Raw genomic sequence first — 18,575 nt, 5'->3', positions numbered from 1 at the left:
AAAGTTACCCATAGCAAGCAACCCCCAAAAGGAGGATCTGTCACAAGGGAACCCCTACTGTGCCACACAGAAGCTTGGTCCCTGCCACATTGTTGAAAGTTAGGTCAGCTTTTAAGCATCTTGGAGCAACTTTAAGCAGATTCCTAGCAGCTGGGCTAATAGGGCCAGATAACCTAGTGCACCTGCTGAGCAAGGGAGCTTACTCCTGAATCCTTCAACCATTGCACCATTAATAACTTGTTCAGTGGTATACCTGGCCAGTAAGGAACTCTTTGTTCTACCAGGTCACCCTCTTTGCTGTATTCACCCCTACTAATGTACCACAACCGGGTATGTAGGGAGAGGCTGGCAACCTACTGTTGTGATAACCACAGTGTCTCTGCTATAAGAGGAAGCTGTGGCTGGTGGTTTTTAGCAGTAGCTTCTGGGCTATTTTGTTATGGAGACCCCAGGTCCTGCACTGCACCACTCAGTAAACACAGGTGGAAGGGGAAAAAATGCCTTACCTACCTCTTTCCCATCTGAGGTGGTTTAGGCACACTCGTTCCTCTGCACCACTTGTCCACCATACAGCATCTCTGATGTAAGAGGGAGCTGTGGCTGGTGTCTTTAGCAAAAGCTTCTGGGCTATTTGAATCCAGACCCCAGGGGAGATTATCTCAAATGCCCAGAAACCATCTGGCTGGGATTGGGGGATTTTTGACTCACCGTTGTCTTCCCCTTTTGCCACAGCCACCGGGCTTGCTTTTCCATCCTTATGGTCCACACGCAAGGAGGATAGCCGCCAAAGGGCCCCCCCCCCCCCACAACTGCTGTCCCCTTAGGGAGCTGCAAGGTTAGGCTGTGTCCTGCACTGTCCAGTCAGTATATACACATGGGGGGGGCAATGCCGTATGTTCCTCATTCCCATCTGAGGTGGTTTAGGCAGACATTCACCATAGTGAATTGGTGCCTCCTCGAAAGGAGGATGTGGGCGCCTGCTCCTGCTGACTCTCAGCCTTCCCTTCTGGGTAAGAACGCATGTCGTTCAGGCGGTGCCCTCCCCAGCAGCCCACGTTAGCTACCAGGGACCCAGGAGTCAGGGGATACGATCCCCCTGGAAAGAACCGATGGCCAGCACCCCCGTCTGAACGGATGTCCGGACAGGTAAGGGGGGAGACAGGATAAAGGCCCCTGAAGTTCTGGGTACACCACTGTACCCAGGGGCCTTCAGCTCTCAGGGGAGCTTTCCCAGTTTCTGCTGCCCCCCCCCTGAAGAAAGGATAGGGGAACCCCGGCGGGAAGGATAAATATACCGTGCCAGACCCAGAGGCTTCTCAGGCATTTGGTCTGGCTCCCAGGGGGAGACCACCAGCCCCAGGCTTCGGTCATTTGGAACAAAAAAACAAACAGTTTCGCCGTGTAGGGAGAAACAATCAAAAACTGAGGATCAAGGGGAAGGGTGTGGACTTAAAACAGCTGTCGATTGATTGTGTTTCCTGTGGGGAGGAGCCTCTCATCTCTCAGGTGTGCCGTCCTGGAAGAGGACTTGAGAAAGATTTTTTTTTTTTTTAAGATAGAATATAAAAGAAACTGTTGGTCTATATTAAAAGAAAAAACAAAAACAAATTCTGAAACTTAATCTGCTAAACAAAAATATAATGGGCCACTTACCAGTTTTGGATTCCACAGTATAATTCTCCAAGTTGATTTGAAGATCAAAATATTTAACAGTCCAGAAAGCAAGTAACCCGAAAGCAAGGAGATCCAAGAGCACAACAAATAAAGACTTTACAGAGAACCCCCGACCTGTAAAAAAAAACAAAAAAAAAAAAAAAAAAAAAAAAAAACACAGGCACAGAATTAATAGACGCAAACCTGATCCTAATCCCATCTGTGCATCGTTTGCATTAAAGCACAGGAGAGGACATCATGGAGATTTAGTAAAACTGGTGCACACAGAACCTGGGTGAAGCTGTACATAGTAACCAATCAGCTTCTAGGTTTTATTGCCAAAGCTTAAAGTGGTTGTAAACCCTTACAGACCACTTTCACCTACAGGTAAACCTAGATTAAGGCTTACCTGTATAGGTGCTTGAAATATCTCCTAAACCTACACGGTTTAGGAGAGATTTACTATTTCCCCGAACAATGCCGTTTTCGGGCGCATGCGCACTCTTGAAAGGGCACGCTGTGCATTTTCAAGCTGTGGTCATGCCGTGACTGGCGAGTCCCACGCGCATGCGCGGGAGTGATGTCACGCGACTCCGGCCGGAGTTCGAGGCCCCGGAAGGAAGAGGGGTGAAGAATGAACGCTCGCTGCCAGTGAGGAAATCGGAGACATCGCAGGATCCTGTGTCAGGTAAGTGACACATAATGGGCTACTATGCGATGCATAGTAGCCCATTATGCTTTACCTTTGCAAGGAAACAAAGGGGAAGTAAAACCCACCAGGGTACACTTCCTCTTTAATTGAACTAGCTAAAAGTAATTGTAAAGTCTCTTTTTTTTTATCTTCAATAAAAACATGTTATACTTACCTCCTCCGTGCAGGGGTTTTGCACAGAGCAGCCCAGATTCTCCTCTTCTCTGGCCCCTCTTCTGTGCTCCTGGCCCCTCCCTCCTGTTGAGTGCCTCACAGTAAGCAGCTTGCTGCACCGAGCTGAGTCACAGCTGTGTGTCCATATAGACATGGAGCTACAGCCAAGCTCCGCCCCTCTCTCTCTTGATTGACTGACAGCAGCGGGAGCCAATGGCGCCACTGCTGTATTTCAGCCAATCAGGAGGGAGAGTTTCAGACGGCCAAGACACTCATGGACATGGCAGGGCAGAGAGAGGGAGCTCAGGTAATTATTAGAGGGTGTTGGGGAGGCTGCTGCACACAGGTTTTTTTATCTTCATGCATAGAAAGCATGAAGATAAAAAAAAAAAAACCTGGACTTTACAACTCCTTCTGGCAGTCATGGAAGGATCTAAGATACAATTTCTCCCACAATGATTTATTAAGCTGTTGTGAATCGTTTTCTTATTTAAAAAAAAAATAATATATATATATATATATATATATATATATATATATATATATATATATATATATATATATATATATATATACCTACAGAAGGTTTTTCACCTTAATGCATAGGACCTCAAGGGTTTACAACCCCTTTAAACAGCTGGAATACTGGTTAGGTTAGCATGTTGCATATACACCTTAAATGAAAGTTAGGAATTTGTGATAGCTATCATCTTAAAAGGAGATGTTCACCTTTTGCAACATGTCAGAGGTACAGCCAGGTAGATACACAGACAGTCTGGAAGACTGTGGCCTTACGCCCACGACCTGTTGATCGTGGGCGCAATGCTTTACAGGTCCATTACAAAAAATACATAAATGCATATTTTTTTTTTTTTACATCAAAAAAAATTTGCATTTATTTTTTTTTTTTAAAGGACTTATCCTTAAGTACCATGAGGCAGTAGTCACCTTTCTGCTGTGCTTTTTTGGCCTTCTGCTCTGCTTTTAAATGCTGGTCATCCAGAAGAGGAATGCAAAGAACCAGGGTAAGCAGGTTAAAGAAATTGTAATTTCCAGTAAGTATGATGAGAACCTGTAAGAGAACCTAAGAAAGCAAAGAAGGAAACTATTAACTCACATCGGCATTAACAAACTTGCATTGTATGCATTCTTAGGACATTTCTAAATACAAAAAAATATGTTTAATGGTATAATTAAGCATTTGGGGAGAATGGAATCTGTGTGTCCAGAGGTCACTTAAATTTTGCAAGCACACACAAAAACAGGAGGCCAATAGCTCGAAGTTCCCGACTCTGGGCCAATAATGGTTGTTAGTAATACGGAGACCCAGAGCTTTTGGGGGCCCACTCGGGTGGGGGTGGTTTATGACCAGGTGAGGGGTGGGTGTATATATAACCAGGTGTGGAGGGGGTGGTATATGACCAGATGGGGCCCGACTCACTTTCTGAGCTTCTTGACCGGAGAACTCTGTAACCAGCTGCCTCCCAATGCCCAGACCCCCAAACTCCTGGTGATGAGCCCAATAGTACCTCTCTCTCTCTCAGGTCCCTCAGTCAGGCAGGGAGAAGAAGTCTGCAGCCTATCTCTGCATACAGAAGATGATCTCAGGACCGGAGGGGAAGAGGTATTAGTCAGGTGGAGGGAGGTGGAACTCCTCCAATCCATCTCCCGGCCGGAGAAACAACAGAGTCCTTTGGTGACAGTGCCAGGTGCCCAATCAGACCATCGGGCTCCTCCAATCACAACATCGAGTCCGTCCCTTTGAAGCTAAGCATGCCGCGGCACCTGACCAGAGAAGATTGAGGAGGAGGTGGGTGGAATTTAGCACTAGGCCTCCTCCGCTTTGAATGCGGGGGCCTCACTGTGTGTGCGTGATGCCACTGGTTGCTAGACGCCATGCGGTAGGCATTCCCAACCAGGTAGTACAATGTACCTGGCAGGGTGGCTAGCTGTGTTAGTTTCATTCTGGGACACTGTATTGTAATTGAATGCCTGGGACAGACATGCCAACTGACAGCCTAAAACTGGCCCACTGAGCCATAGGCCCACCGGGAAACTCCTGGTAGTCCCAATGGCTAGTACTTGCCTGGATGCAAGTACATTAAAAAAAAAAAGGCAAGAGAACTTAACCTGGGAAAACAAAGATTGTTTAAACTTCCCAGATAATTTCAGCTGCTCAACACAGGAGCCTAGTATGAATGTAGCCTAACAGTGAAATATTAATGTCTACAGATTGCATTCTGTAGACTGGTATTGAAAATTAAAATTATATTGCATAATAAAAACTTACCTGAGAATAAAATGAAAAAAGACGAAGCCTTCGGGAAGGCAGGAAGAAAAGCCATGGAATCCCAATTTCTATGACATATGTAGCCACTACTGATAATTTTTGGAACCACACAGGAAGCTGATGGGCAAACCAGGCAGCTGGAGTTGGGATACACTGGGTCTCATAGTGATAGGTAAGAGCTAAGAAAGAGGGAACAATTGTAAAAATGAATACATAACTAAAAACATAAGATCATTTCTTGAAAAGTTTTTTTTATTATTTTCACACGTATCACAATGCCCTTTTCTGCACTGTGGCAAAATAAACTTTTACCTCTGCATAAGGGATCTCCCTTTGTTCCCCATACAGTTTAATGTCTGACCTGGAAAGAATTCAGTATATCAGGGACACCGACAACAACAAAAACCTTCCACATTATCCAACACTACCATCATTGCTTGCCTCCTATGGAAGATTCTACTCACTGCTTAAAAGGAGAAAAAAAAAAAAAAAAAAAAAAAAAAAAACAACCCACACAATTTGTGTTCCACTTAAGAACCGGGCCTATTTTTGAGTTGGTGTTTACAAGTTAAAATCATTTTTTTTTTTTTTTGCTAGAAAATTACTTAGAACCCCATAAATATAAATTATATAAATATATATATTTATATAATTTATATGGTATTCCTCTTCAAACAGCTGATGTACAACGACAGCAAGTGGTCCTTAAGTAGTTAAAGCCTCGTACACAGGTTTAGATTTTTGTGGCATGCTAGTCTCATGTCAAAAGTGAAGAGGTTACTCAATGCGAAAATTTTAGTACGACAGAATAAAAAAAAAAAAAAAAAAAAAAAAAAAAAAAAAAAAAAAAAAAAAAAAAAAATCGCCTGTCGAAAGCATTGTACTAACGATCCGAAAATCGTCAGACAGCTCGTCGTATGAATTTTTCCATCAGATTTTCGTATCGTGTGTACAGGCCTTAAGGGGCATGAGTTCACAGAGAAACACAGATTAAAGCTGCCCATAGATGAATATGAGGTTTTTGTAATACATAAATAGAGGGTTAAGGGCTCTAATATAGTACATATATATATATATATATATATATATATATATATATATATATATATATATATATATATATATATATATATACATACACACACACGCACACACACGGACGTAAGAGATTTTATGTACATGCAAATTTAAAAAATAATTCTTGTAAGTGTGCCTTTCTTGGGGCTATTTTTAATAAATAAGTATACAGAGAGCACTATGTAGTCTGTGTTTGTGATTACACGTGACAACGGAGTTGAGAGATGTGTAGCTGAACGGAATCCTGGCAGTGGAGGAATGAGATTGTTGATTGTTGCGGGGTTTTCACACAGGAGCGATCATTATCTGAATCCATTGAAGTCATCCTTGAGGTTACAAAGATGAGAGAGCTGACGCTGAGCAGAAGTCTGGGTGTGGAGGAGGGAGATTGAGGATCATAGTGGAACGAAAGAGACCATTATCGGAGTTCACTGAACTCATTCTTGAGGTGAGTAGGTATTACAGCTGGTGACTGTGTGCACAATTTGGGGAATATTTTCTGTTGGAGGACGGAGGAACACAGCGGTGGAATAGACACTTATTGTTTCTATTTATGGACTGATGTTTCATATTATTTGAGAAATTTGCATATATACGAATTTATACCATTGAGGAGTAATTTAATTTATTTAGCAGCGCTGCACTATAAGATAATGAAAATAATATATCAGAATACATTGATCAGAAGACAATGCAAACAACATTGGCACACTATAAGCATGATGGAACTGGTATGAGACAGAAAACAGAGAGCCCAGTATGGGGTCTGTATATAACAGTTCACAAGGCTGAGGATAAAAGTTCTTTTGAGTAAAAGTTCCTGGTGCTAGATGGCTGCAGAGCTCCTAAATGAGCTAGAAGGGACTCTGCAAATATACAAGGAAAGAGAAAAAAAGCAGCACCATCTAAGTGGAGCAGATCATGAATTTATTGGCAAATGCAAGTCAGCAAGTTACAGTGTGCGACTCCAATTGCCTGAAAAAAGGGGCACGCATGCTCCAAAACGCAGGCATCCGAAAGTGGAAGTGACATCGCCGGACATCTCCAAGTGCACCTGAGCCACCAGGAAGCGCTGGAAGCCACAAGCGCAGCCAGTACCACTGGCTGTACTGCCTTCCACCGACAGAGTCGTCCTCCAGAGCCGATGATCAAACATATACCAAAAGCGCTGATGTGTTCACACACAAAGTTGCTGTCTCACATTTGCCTGTAAATTCATTATCTACTGAACTTGGATGGCGCTGCTCTTCTCTCTTCCCTTGAATACACTGATCAGTGGCTGCAGCTGCTGATTGACAAGTGTGCCAAGATTCCTATTTGATAGAAGTCAATCAATAAATCAAACTCTGTCGAGTGGGAACAACCATAGAGAGATAGAAATTCATCCAGTCCCTGCTTAAAAGGATAAGTTTGCTTTTAATAAATATATAAATGCACATTTTGCAGGTAAAACAAAAAAAATAAGAAAAAATTGTGCATTTACCATCTTTTTTTTTTTTTTTCTCATAGGAGCCTGGAAAGCATTGCACCCATGATCTGCAGATTGCGGTTGTCATGCAGGACTCCTATAAACAGTAAGTGTGTGCTGCCTGCCCACATTTTGTATGGCCAGGCAGTTTCACATTGACAGAAGAATCAATGAACTACCACAGCGCTCAACGGCGCCAGGGTAGTATATTGAGAACTGTGTACCGTCAGCCGCAAAGGATGTTGAGACTTGTAGTTCATTCATACACAGAGCTCTGTGAATGAATGACGCGGCTGTTTTTTTTTTTAACCGCTTGCCGACCGGCTCACGCCGATATACGTCGGCAGAAGGGCACGTACAGGCAGATTAACGTACCTGTACATTGCCCTTTAAGAAGCGGTTTGCGGGCACGCCCGCCGCGACCTCCGTGGGTGTGATCGCGGGTCCCGCGGACTCGATGTCTGCGAGGATACCCGCAATCGTCTCACGGAGAGGAAGAACGGGGAAATGCTGATGTAAACAAGCATTTAGCTGTTCTGCCTAGCGACAGGACACTGATCACAGCTCCCTGTAATTACACAGTAATCAATGCATTCTTAATTGCACTGATCGCTGTATAAATGTGAATGTTCCCAAAATCGCGCCAAAAGTGTCTGATCTGTCCACAATAATGTCGCAGTCCTGATAAAAATCGCTGATAGCCGCCATTACTTAGACACACACAAGTAATGGCAGCTATCAGCGATTTAAAAAAAAAAAAAAATTATATATATATATATATATATATATATATATATATATATATATATATATATATATATATATATATATATATATATATATATATATATATATATATATATATATAATTTTTTTTTTTTAAATAAAAATGCCATAAAACGATCCCCTATTTTGTAGACGCTATAACTTTTGCGCAAACCAGACGCTTATTGTGATTTTTTTTTTTTAACCAAAAATATGAAGAATATCGGCCTAAACTGAGGGGAAAAAAAATTTTTTTTTTAATATATTTTTTTGGGGATATTATAGCAAAGTGTAAAAAATAATTTTTTTTCAAAATTGTCGCTATTTTTTGTTTTGTTTATAGCGCAAAAAATAAAAAAAAACGCAGAGGTGATCAAATGCCAAACGAAAGCTCTATTTGTGGGGAAAAAAGGACGTCAATTTTGTTTGGGTACAACGTCGCACGACCGCGCAATTGTCAGTTAAAGCGACGCAGTGCCGAATCGCAAAAAGTGCTCTGGTCTTTGGCCAGCCAAATGGTCCGGGGTAGTGGTTAAAAAAGTGACAGCTAGTACGGGGAACTTCTCTCAGTACTGCTATTACAGGGAGAGAGGGCAGTGGGGAGCGGCTGCAGCAGTGGGAACATGTTACATGTTCCAGCCTAAAAAAGGGTGTAACATGTTCCCAAAGTTGAACTCATCTTTTAACCAGCTGAATTTTGATCCATCCATGTCCACCCTAGCAGTAGGATATTAGAAGCTCTGGTATAAAGATCAGAGATACTAGACAAAGTACCCCTTTCTGCCAAACCTCTAGGACTGAGGTCACAAAAAAAGCACTTCGTAAGGAATGGCATCTATGCCTGCCCATTAAAATGCTCCCATCATTTTCTGACAAGAAACATAGTAAAGAATGAAGATCCAATATCCAAGGAAGGAGAATGGTGATAGGGAAGAAGCAACATTTTATAGTCATAATTGTATAGATTAGAAGATGGGGAAAAAAAAAAAAAAAAAAATAAAAAAAAAAAAAGCAGAATTTCAAAAGGAGAATAGTAGAAAAATGAAAGTAAGTAACACAACTGGCCTCACCTGTCAAACCCCACCATGTGGGACACCGGCTAGTTAGTTTTACAACTCCAGATGCAAACATAAGTCTAAAAAGCAGCCATCGAATTAGCCAGAATGTGATGCCATCATGAGGAATCCAGGTATTTGTCTTTGAACGTAAAGCATGCAGTGGAGCCACCAATATTGTTAGAAATCCTACTTCTAATAGAAGGCTGTCCCTGAAATAATAAATAGAAAATAACATTCTGTTCCACTATGGGTTGCATTCATTAAATCCCAACTCCAGGAAACTTAATGATCTCTTGCACAGGGGCTGCGCCCACACTGCAAGGGTTAATCACTCATTTAGGTGTAGGAGGCGTCGAAAAGAAGCTCCTCCGATCCACTGAACTGCTAGACCGGTCCTTGCAGTGCCTTCTCTTCCACACTAGTGCAGTCTAAGGTCCTGACATCATCAAGATTCATAGCCCTGCATTGGATGAGTTAATGCCGAAAGGACAGGGACAGGGGAACGGAAGTTCAAGTGCTTTCATTATCCCCTTGACTAAACAAACAGTTGAAGTGGTAGGAAAGCCCACCTTCTTTACTTGTACCTACAGGTAAGCGGATAAGGCTTACCTGTAGGTACAGTAAATATCTCCTAAAAATGCACTGTTTAGAAGATAGTTACAATAATATTAGCCTGTGACATCACTGGTGCATTTGCACTGCACGCTCAATGGACGGCATGCTGTCTATTGAGAGAACCATGCCATGTTCACGAGTCCCGCCTGCATGGACAGGAGTGACGTCATTGCTCGAGTTTTGTTTTTCCAGTTTACTACCGCTTTAACCCTTGCAGTGGGGCTGTGTCCCAAGGATTTTTAAAATGTCCTTAGTTTGGGCTTTATAGAAACAGATTGCTGCAAATGAAGCACTTACCATTGGAAATACAGAAAAACTTGTCCGACCTGTAGAAACAGAATAGAAAATATGGTTTTAAATACAAATATCCCAATTGCAAAAGAGCTTGGCAAAACTATCATGCAAGCTAAGTCGCCTTCTGAATTGCTAGCTTCGTTACATTTCAATAACTTAAAGTGGATGTAAACCCGATTCATGAAATTTGACCTAAGCACATATCTGTAGTGTTTTCTTATCTCTCTCCGAAGCACTAAGTCCCTTGTGTTCATGCTGCTCCGTACCTCTGTTATCAGCATAACTTCTGACAAGTTCTCAGAGATGGGAGATAAAAGCAGCCTGGAATGTGCGTCTTGGGAGGTTGCTATAAATAGATTAGCACTGAGCTTGCCTTGTCAAAGTACAGCTCTGAAAGCATTTTACTTCTTCTGCCAATGTGGAGGGGTGTGCCTTTCCTCCAATCAGCTGTCACACAGAATGTGTCAGAATGACACTCCTACTGCTGAATGAGGGAATTAAAATTCTTACCATGATAAGAATTCTAAAGAATATATAAAGGTGAAGACAGCAGATATACATGTAAAACTTATGTAGGGAGATTTGTTTCATCCCTGTGTATCACCTGTGGCTGTTCACTTCACTGGCTACATGTGAGTTTAAAATCCACATCAACATCCGCCCTGAGCTATATTAAAGGCAGTTCCCCTTTATTAATATGGTACACCAATATTTAGTGTGTAACATGTTACTATGAACCAGTCCTGGCACCTCACAAACCGCCCCCCCACGACAGCAGATGAGGGTTTCTCTCACCGTACATGATGTCATAATTTAAAGCGGAGATCCGTCCGCCCCTTTAAAAATTAAAAGTCAGCAGCTACACATACTGTAGCTGCTGACTTTTAAAATTAGGACACTTACCTCTCCTGGAGTCCAACGATGTCAGCACCACAGCTAATGTTTCCATCGGCTGGTTGGGTGCTGCCGTTGCGATTGTGGGTAAGGGAACCCAGGAGTGTAGCGTTTCACGTTCACGACCGGGTCCCTACTGCACATAGAGCGCTGCGCTCTCTCACTGGCCTGGCAGAAGGGGAGGGAGGAGGCGGACTGAGCTGCTGATGTAATTTGCAGTGGCCCAGTCTCCCGGAAGTGGGGACAGGGTACCTGTAAAAACACAGGTATCTGCTCCCCCTTCCCCACCCCTGAAAGGTGCCAAAATGTGGCACTTGAGGGGGGAGGAATCGGATAAAGCGGAAGTTCGAACTCCGCTTTAAAAACAGCGTGGCTGTGCAGGGCTGCATCATTCATTCACAGGAATCTGTGAATGAATGAACAAACGAACTACAAAGTCCTGTCTGCCACCGCAGCAGATGGCTTTTAGTTCTCAATGGACTGCAAGGTCGCTGGTGAGCGCTCTTTATTAACACTTCCTATAGCTGTCAAACAGAACACCCGTACAGCAGTATGAGCAGAAAGCTGTTGGCAGTGTCTGAAGAATACTGAAATTGCCTCTGAAGGCTCCTGAGGAAAAAATAAAAAATAAATGCACTTGTTTTTGCAGGTAAAGAAAATGTGCAATCATCTTTTTTAAAGGTGATCTTAGCCTTTAAATAAAACTGGAAATGAACACAATGCATAGGCTTTCATTGGTACCACACAGTATCTTTACTGTAACACTCTACCTTGGGTGGCACCAATGCGGACAGGATTTATAGGCTGGCCTATTATATGCTAGTTGTTCTGTTACACAGCAAAATAGCAGGATTACGATACCTGGAAAAGGTTAGAAAATCAGCGATAACTCAAATATAATGCTACCAACACCATCTGCAACAGTAATCTTTTCATTTTATTTACCGGTATTTGGCACTCGTGTATGACCATCTGGATAAATGCCAACCATGTAAGGTTTAGGTTACATAAACCAAGTGTTTTCACCATTTTAAAAATAGCACTCAAAAACACTAAATGCCCCGTACACACGGTCGGATTTTCCGATGGAAAATGTCTGATCGGAGCGTGTTGTCGGAAATTCCGACCGTGTGTGGGCTCCATCGGACATTTTCCATCGGATTTTCCGACACACAAAGATGGAGAGCAGGAGATAAAATTTTCCGACAACAAAATCCGTTGTCGGAAATTCCGATCGTGTGTACACAAATCCGACGCACAAAGTGCCATGCATGCTCAGAATAAATAAAGAGATAAAAGCTATTGGCCACTGCCCCGTTTATAGTCCCGACGTACATGTTTTACGTCACCGCGTTTAAAACGATCGGATTTTCCGACAACTTTGTGTGACCGTGTGTATGCAAGACAAGTTTGAGCCAACATCCGTCGGAAAAAATCCTAGGATTTTGTTGTCGGAATGTCCGAACAAAGTCCGACCGTGTGTACGCCCTATAACTAAATCATTGTAAGTCTTTGGAATGTTTTCCTAAAGATCTGAAATTGCAAAGATATGAGTACCAGCACTTTGAATTATCTCAGGGGACCTGGTGGTAAGAACTCAGCATCTGAGCAACATGTCAGCAGTAGCCATTTTACAGAAAAAAAAAAAAAAAAAAGTATCCGTATCTTTAAAGCAGAACAACACCCATAACAACTAATACAAAATAATTTTCTTTAGCAAGGAAAATACATTCTACATTAATAAATATGCTACCAAAATGAGCGTGCACTGTAAATTGCCTCCAGCATTGCTCCAGTTTTTTCTCATCGGAGGCTGCCATTTTGCTGAAGCCCAGAGCACCTGAACAGAAGTCAATTATAAAGCAGAATTAAACCCATCGATTTAACAGTTTCAAAAAAGTTACATTCCTGGAATGCCGGGATTACTAACTGTCACAATTGCTTGTGTCCTCAACCAAACTGTTAAACCTTCAAATGGCTGGTGTCATAACTGATCACATGTGCAGCATCATGGCAGTTGCAGTTTAAATAGAAGCAACTTCCTTGGCAGTAAAGGATAAGAGGGTTTAATTCCTCTTTAAGGCTGTCAGAAGATCTGTCTCTACAAATTCTTCAGTGCGTAAAAGTGCCTAAAAATAGAGAACAACTGAGCATGTGCAGAGCAGGGTGAGACAGTGTATTCCTGGATTATGAAAGTATACACACTTATTTTTAATGTTTTACAGATTTACCTGCAAAAGGGGCCAGCCTGAAGTGATCTTGCAGGACTTAATTTTCTGACTAAAGTTCCACTTAAACCTTTCATACTTCCTAACCTTTCATTTATATGCCAAGCTGGCAACAAGTCTAAGCAGTCTGACCCTTTTCAGTAATAAAGGGGTACATATTCTGGATACATGAGGCAAACACACCTGATAGACAGATAAGTAGAGGATCCACAGCAGAAGAAACACCAGGCTATCACGAAGGACACTAAAAAGCATAGCACCCAAAGAAAGGAGAACTCCTAGTAAGCAGAGGAGTTCCAGTCCCTGCTCTGTATCCAGTCCTACCCTGGGACCTAACCAGAGTAGAGTAGGTGAGTCCATCAGTTGTTCCAAAAATCCTTTACCGGTGAAGCGGAGCATCCTCCAAGCAGGCAAGATTCCTTCACGTCCATACAATCCTGAAACGATAAATGAACCCGTTTAGAAATATTCACAACTCCCTTTGAATACGTGCAAAACCTCAAAGGCAGCCCAGTCTAAAATGGAGTCCCCCCACACATCAGAAGTTCTCAGACACACCGTCTTTAACATTAGTGTGCGTCCCTCACCTTTCACATCCTCAGTCCTCGTCCTCCTCCTCCCCACTTTTCACATCAGAGTCCTCAGTTCTCCCGCCTCCTTTCACATCAGAGCCTTCCACCCACCTCTAAATCGGAGTCCTCAGCACTTTTGTGTTCTCAGTTTCCCCCTTTCATTTCACTACAGCTACAGTGAATGCCACCAACCCTGAAACTGCCTCAATGTTTCCATTGTGGTCCAGCCCACCTGAACCATGGAAATAGATGACACCGTGTGAAAATACCAGAAGCAGCACGGCACCTCTTATGAGCTGAGACCACACACCAGGGTTCCGTGGTACCATGGTTGAGAAATGCTGGTTTAAATACACAAGTGATGTATAAATTAAAGCTACGGCCAACGACATTCCAGTAGCTGTAATAGCTTACAGCTTACTGCTATATACAGATTAACAGGTCAGGGTTCTGCTAGTTCTAGGCATAAAGCCCAATTCTAACCCAAAACTTTGTTTTTTTGTAGCTTGGAATTGCGAGAGAAAGGGTTCCAGCATCTGTCAGGTTTTGGATGATATTTATGTTCTGGTTCAGAGCATTTCTCTGTGTTTCACTGCTCACCCCCCCCCCCCCCCCAAAAAAAAAACAATAAAAAAACAATAAATATATCATGCTGGTTCTACCAGCAACTAAAGCATTTCCTTTCTAGGTAATCCTCTGCAGAAACCATACACGTGGAATCCTTTCCCGATGTCACAGATCTGGACACCGTTTATATGAGTGCACTATTTTAAATAAATTTGAGGCTTTTTAAACATTTTTATGCTATGCAAAGTCTTCTCTTTTACATTTAAACATAGGGCACCTAAGGATCTGAAAGATCTGTGACATCGGGAAAGGATTGCACGTGTTTGAGGAAACAAACCTTTGTACTGCGACCGCATGATGTTTATGTGCTGGTTCTTTTTAAAAAATAATTTTCAATTTTATATATGTTTGTTCAATAAAATGATGAAATTGATCATTTTTCAAAGTTAATTAATTCTGCACCTTTAAACTCCCATCCTCGCTTGCCCAATTTCTATAATTGTATCTTGGGGATTAGTGCTTGTATCAAGAACTCTCATCCCTGGTAGAAAATGTATATGCAACCTGTATGGTTTCTGCAGAGGATTACCTAGAAAGGAAATGCGTTGGTTGCTGGCCGCACCAACATGATATCTGGTGAGTCATTTTGGACATAAGTGGTGGTGGTTTGTCACAAAGGTGTGGTGAGATCAACACAAGAAGATTTTTTTGGTTTTGTTTCTTTATTATTATTGTTTTAGTTGAAGACACAATTAAAATTTGCCTGAGCTATTACAGAAGAGTTTTTTTGGGACTATCTTGAGCGTTTTACATATCAAAAATTATATGAACAGTTTGTTGCACTTTTTTTCTTGATTTGAATTGTTTTTTTGGAATAAGTTTGATATGTTTGGTAAAAGACCTGTTTGCACTATAACATGAGGGCTCTCAGTATTGAGATTTACAAGTGTAATATGTTTCACAGCACGTTTACACTTATTTATTCAACCATCTTATCGTACCAAATTTAGAAAATACCATTGCAATAGCACGTCAGCAACGATCGTACGATTTTCTAAAAGTGCGAACACAACTTTCCACAGCCGATTCCAACCTTCCAGACGAAAAAATTTCAGAAGGAACAAATAGCAAAATTGTTCTCATGCGGGAACAGAATGAACAACTTTCATTTAAAGCGGGGTTCCCATAAAAAAAAAAAAAAAGTCAGCAGCTACAAATACTGTAGCTGCTGACTTTTAATATTCGGACACCTACCTGTCCCAGGGTCCACTGATGCGGGGGGATCAAAGGTCCGCTGGTTCCCCCCCCAACTCAGTGGAGCCGGCATTTTAACTGTGGGCGCCCGGCTGTGGCTTCACAGCCGGGCACCCACTGCGCATGCGCGAGCTGTGCCCCGCAATCATCTGGGACCGGTCACGTGTCCCAGATGATTGACAAGAGGGAGGGGGGGAGAGGCGATCTCCCTTCCTTCGCTGAGGGAAGTGAGGTCAGAAGCCCAGGCACCGAAGGAGGCAGACTACGAGGGACCCCCTAGCAACAGGCATTTAGAGGTGAGTAAAAAAAAAAAAATTTTCTCCAAAAATTCTCCACTTTAACGTGTACCGTGTGATACAAAAGACTGCATATGATCAGAAACAACTAATAAAAAACCCTGTGTTGTACATTATTTCTATCCTCGGTTCCGACTTAGTTTGAAATATCAAGGAAAACTGGCCGACCGTTCGCCCGATTTTCTCATAGTGTGTACGGGCCAAAACTGTAGACGCTAATTAGGCTTAAACAGTAACACTTGTTGATCACAGCACTGTTTGCACACTTTTGCAGACATACATGTGATATATGGCTGTAGTGTTGAGTACTTCTTTATAGTGAATTTGGAGCATCTGTTCTGGAGGATTTTACTTAGTAAAACAATCTTGACATAGTGGAATGAAGATTTACAAAGTAAGAAAAATGTATTTTTATTTTTAAAACTTTGCTTGCAGGTAAAAATAAACAGGGAAAAAAAAAAAAAAGACAAACTGGAAACTAATGGGGACAGCCCTTTTAAAAGGGAACTTCCCCTCCACCCCCCTTTTCATTTTTAAAAACCCCTTCTTATATAATGATGGGTGCCCTGCTGCAATCTTCTTCCGCGATATCATCGGAAGCCAGTTGTCTATTCTGGGTTAAGGCGGCGGCCCCCAATGATGTGAAGCCAGACCTGCCCTTCTCTTTCCATCTGCAATATGGAAGCCAATGCCTTCTGGGATATGTGCATATCTCAGGAGACACCAGGAGGTGGAGCACTACATTCTCACCTAGGAGGAGGATGGGGGAATAATTGCAAAGCATTTGAATTGCCATAACATGGAATTTGAAAATGTGTATATATAAATTTAAATAAAAGGGAGGGGGGAGGGTAGCTTCACGTTGCTGTGTATGTGTAGGGATGGGGGAGTAAGGGGATCAAAGTTACATTTCAGTGTGAAGGTCAACATTTTATTTGATAGGCAGACCTTTCACATGCAACCCTCCAGTGCTGAGCTGTCACCTCTCCCGATTTTTTATTCCAGGTTCGCCCCCTCCAGAAGTTTGAAAGGCTGCGCCACAATGACGTCAACCTCATGCATATTTACAGAAGTCAGCCTTGCAGCACGGCGCTCTCTGAGATCACTGAATGCAGAGCATACTACGCATGCGCTAGTGTGAGCATCCGCTAAACAGCGCAATTTTTTATTTTCAGGCACATAACGGCGCAAGTTTAGGAGATATTCAAGGTAAAAAAACTTTATTATAAGCTTCCTTGTAGGGACAAGTTTAAACTCAAGTCTACTACAGCTTTAAGGACTAGTAAGCTGCAATGTGTAAATTGATTCTATTACTTATAAAATTGAGAGAGATTTATATATAGATATTTTATTAGCACACTTGTTACAGTACAAACTATTGTACATGTTATTTTGCATCAGGATCATTCTGTGTGTGTGTGTATATATATATATATATATATATATATATATATATATATATATATATATATATATATATACACATACATACATAGCAAACCATAATGATCCTAATGCTAAATAATGTACATTAGTTACTTTGTAGTGGAACAAGTGTACTAAGAAAACATCTGTGAATGCAATAAATGAAACAAGCACTGAACCCACCTTTGTTACCAAACCTAGTGATCTGCTCCAAAGTAAAGTATCAATGACCGCCTATATGTGTGAGGACTGGGCGTTCTATACCATCTGCAAGCACACACCATTATTATTCCCCACTATGGCATGCACACACATACCTGGAATCTGTGTATACAGGGACAAAAAAGCAGACAGGTAAATCCCACTCATCCCCCATAGGAAGGCACCCCGCACCACACGCTGCTCCCCCATTCTTGCAGACTTTCCGCTCTTTGCAGCTCCACTGGATGAGTCACAACGTGGACGGTTCGCACATGCGTATTACAAAGCGCCGCTCGCCCCTACGCACAGCGCATGCGTGTGGCTCTCATTCAAACTGTGCACTTCCTACCGCGCAGGCGCAGTACATGAAACGAGCGGCGTAGCACCGGATAACGCTGGACAGTCCTGTATGTAGAGCGCATGCGCCTCATGGAAATGTCCAAGAACCCCTGAGAGCGGTAAAAAGTGTTCTTAGTCACCAAAAACGGAACAGGAAATAATGGACTGATTTTTTTTTTTTACATTTGTATACATTTTACAAGCTTTATTAATATCAAGAAATTGCAGCAACTGAAAGTTATAAGAGAAAAACCTGTAGAGCAGGGATATATAATTAGCGGACCTCCAGCTGTTGCAGAACTACAAGTCCCACGAGGCATAGCAAGACTCTGACAGCCACAAGCATGACACCCAGAGGCATGATGGGACTTGTAGTTTCGCAACAGCTGGCGGTCCACTAATTGCATATCCCTGCTGTAGAGCATAGGTGTGTAAAGCCTATTGGAGTCTTATTATAATTAGGGGGCAGGGTATTCGTTTTAAGGTGTGGTGTAGAGGAAAATGCAGCAAACTGAGCGCGCTGTGGTGAAAAATGGGCGTGGTTGAAACAAATAGTGGGTGTGGCTTAAAGGTGTGTGTCTCAAAATGGGTGTGGTCCGAGTCTGAGGATAGAAGGAGAAAGAAAGAAATAGGGAGGGAAGGGGAAAGAAAGAGGGATGGACAGACAGCAGGCCCAGATCCTACACCGCAATAGAAATATGTGTATTACAGAAG

The 18,575-nt window shown here is 42.3% G+C and overlaps 1 protein-coding gene across 1 annotated transcript in view; it reads right to left on the bottom strand.

Moving 5' to 3' along the window:
- LMF2 (lipase maturation factor 2) overlaps positions 1 to 17,833 on the bottom strand; it is a 40,099-nt gene extending 22,266 nt beyond the window's left edge. The window contains exons 1-7 of the mRNA XM_073619260.1: positions 17,639 to 17,833; positions 13,391 to 13,644; positions 10,089 to 10,117; positions 9,189 to 9,385; positions 4,809 to 4,987; positions 3,467 to 3,602; positions 1,654 to 1,788 (exon numbers count right to left, since the gene is read on the bottom strand). Coding sequence (XP_073475361.1) covers positions 1,654 to 1,788; positions 3,467 to 3,602; positions 4,809 to 4,987; positions 9,189 to 9,385; positions 10,089 to 10,117; positions 13,391 to 13,644; positions 17,639 to 17,732 — 1,024 coding nt within the window. The 5' untranslated portion in view covers positions 17,733 to 17,833. The remainder of the gene's footprint in view (positions 1 to 1,653; positions 1,789 to 3,466; positions 3,603 to 4,808; positions 4,988 to 9,188; positions 9,386 to 10,088; positions 10,118 to 13,390; positions 13,645 to 17,638) is intronic.
- Between the last annotated feature and the right edge of the window lie 742 nt (positions 17,834 to 18,575).

The sequence above is a fragment of the Aquarana catesbeiana genome, linkage group LG03 (assembly GCF_042186555.1).
Source record: "Aquarana catesbeiana isolate 2022-GZ linkage group LG03, ASM4218655v1, whole genome shotgun sequence".
Lineage (NCBI taxonomy): Eukaryota > Metazoa > Chordata > Amphibia > Anura > Ranidae > Aquarana > Aquarana catesbeiana.
Note: the sequence above shows the minus strand (reverse complement) of the source record. Positions and strands in the feature narration are given on the sequence as shown.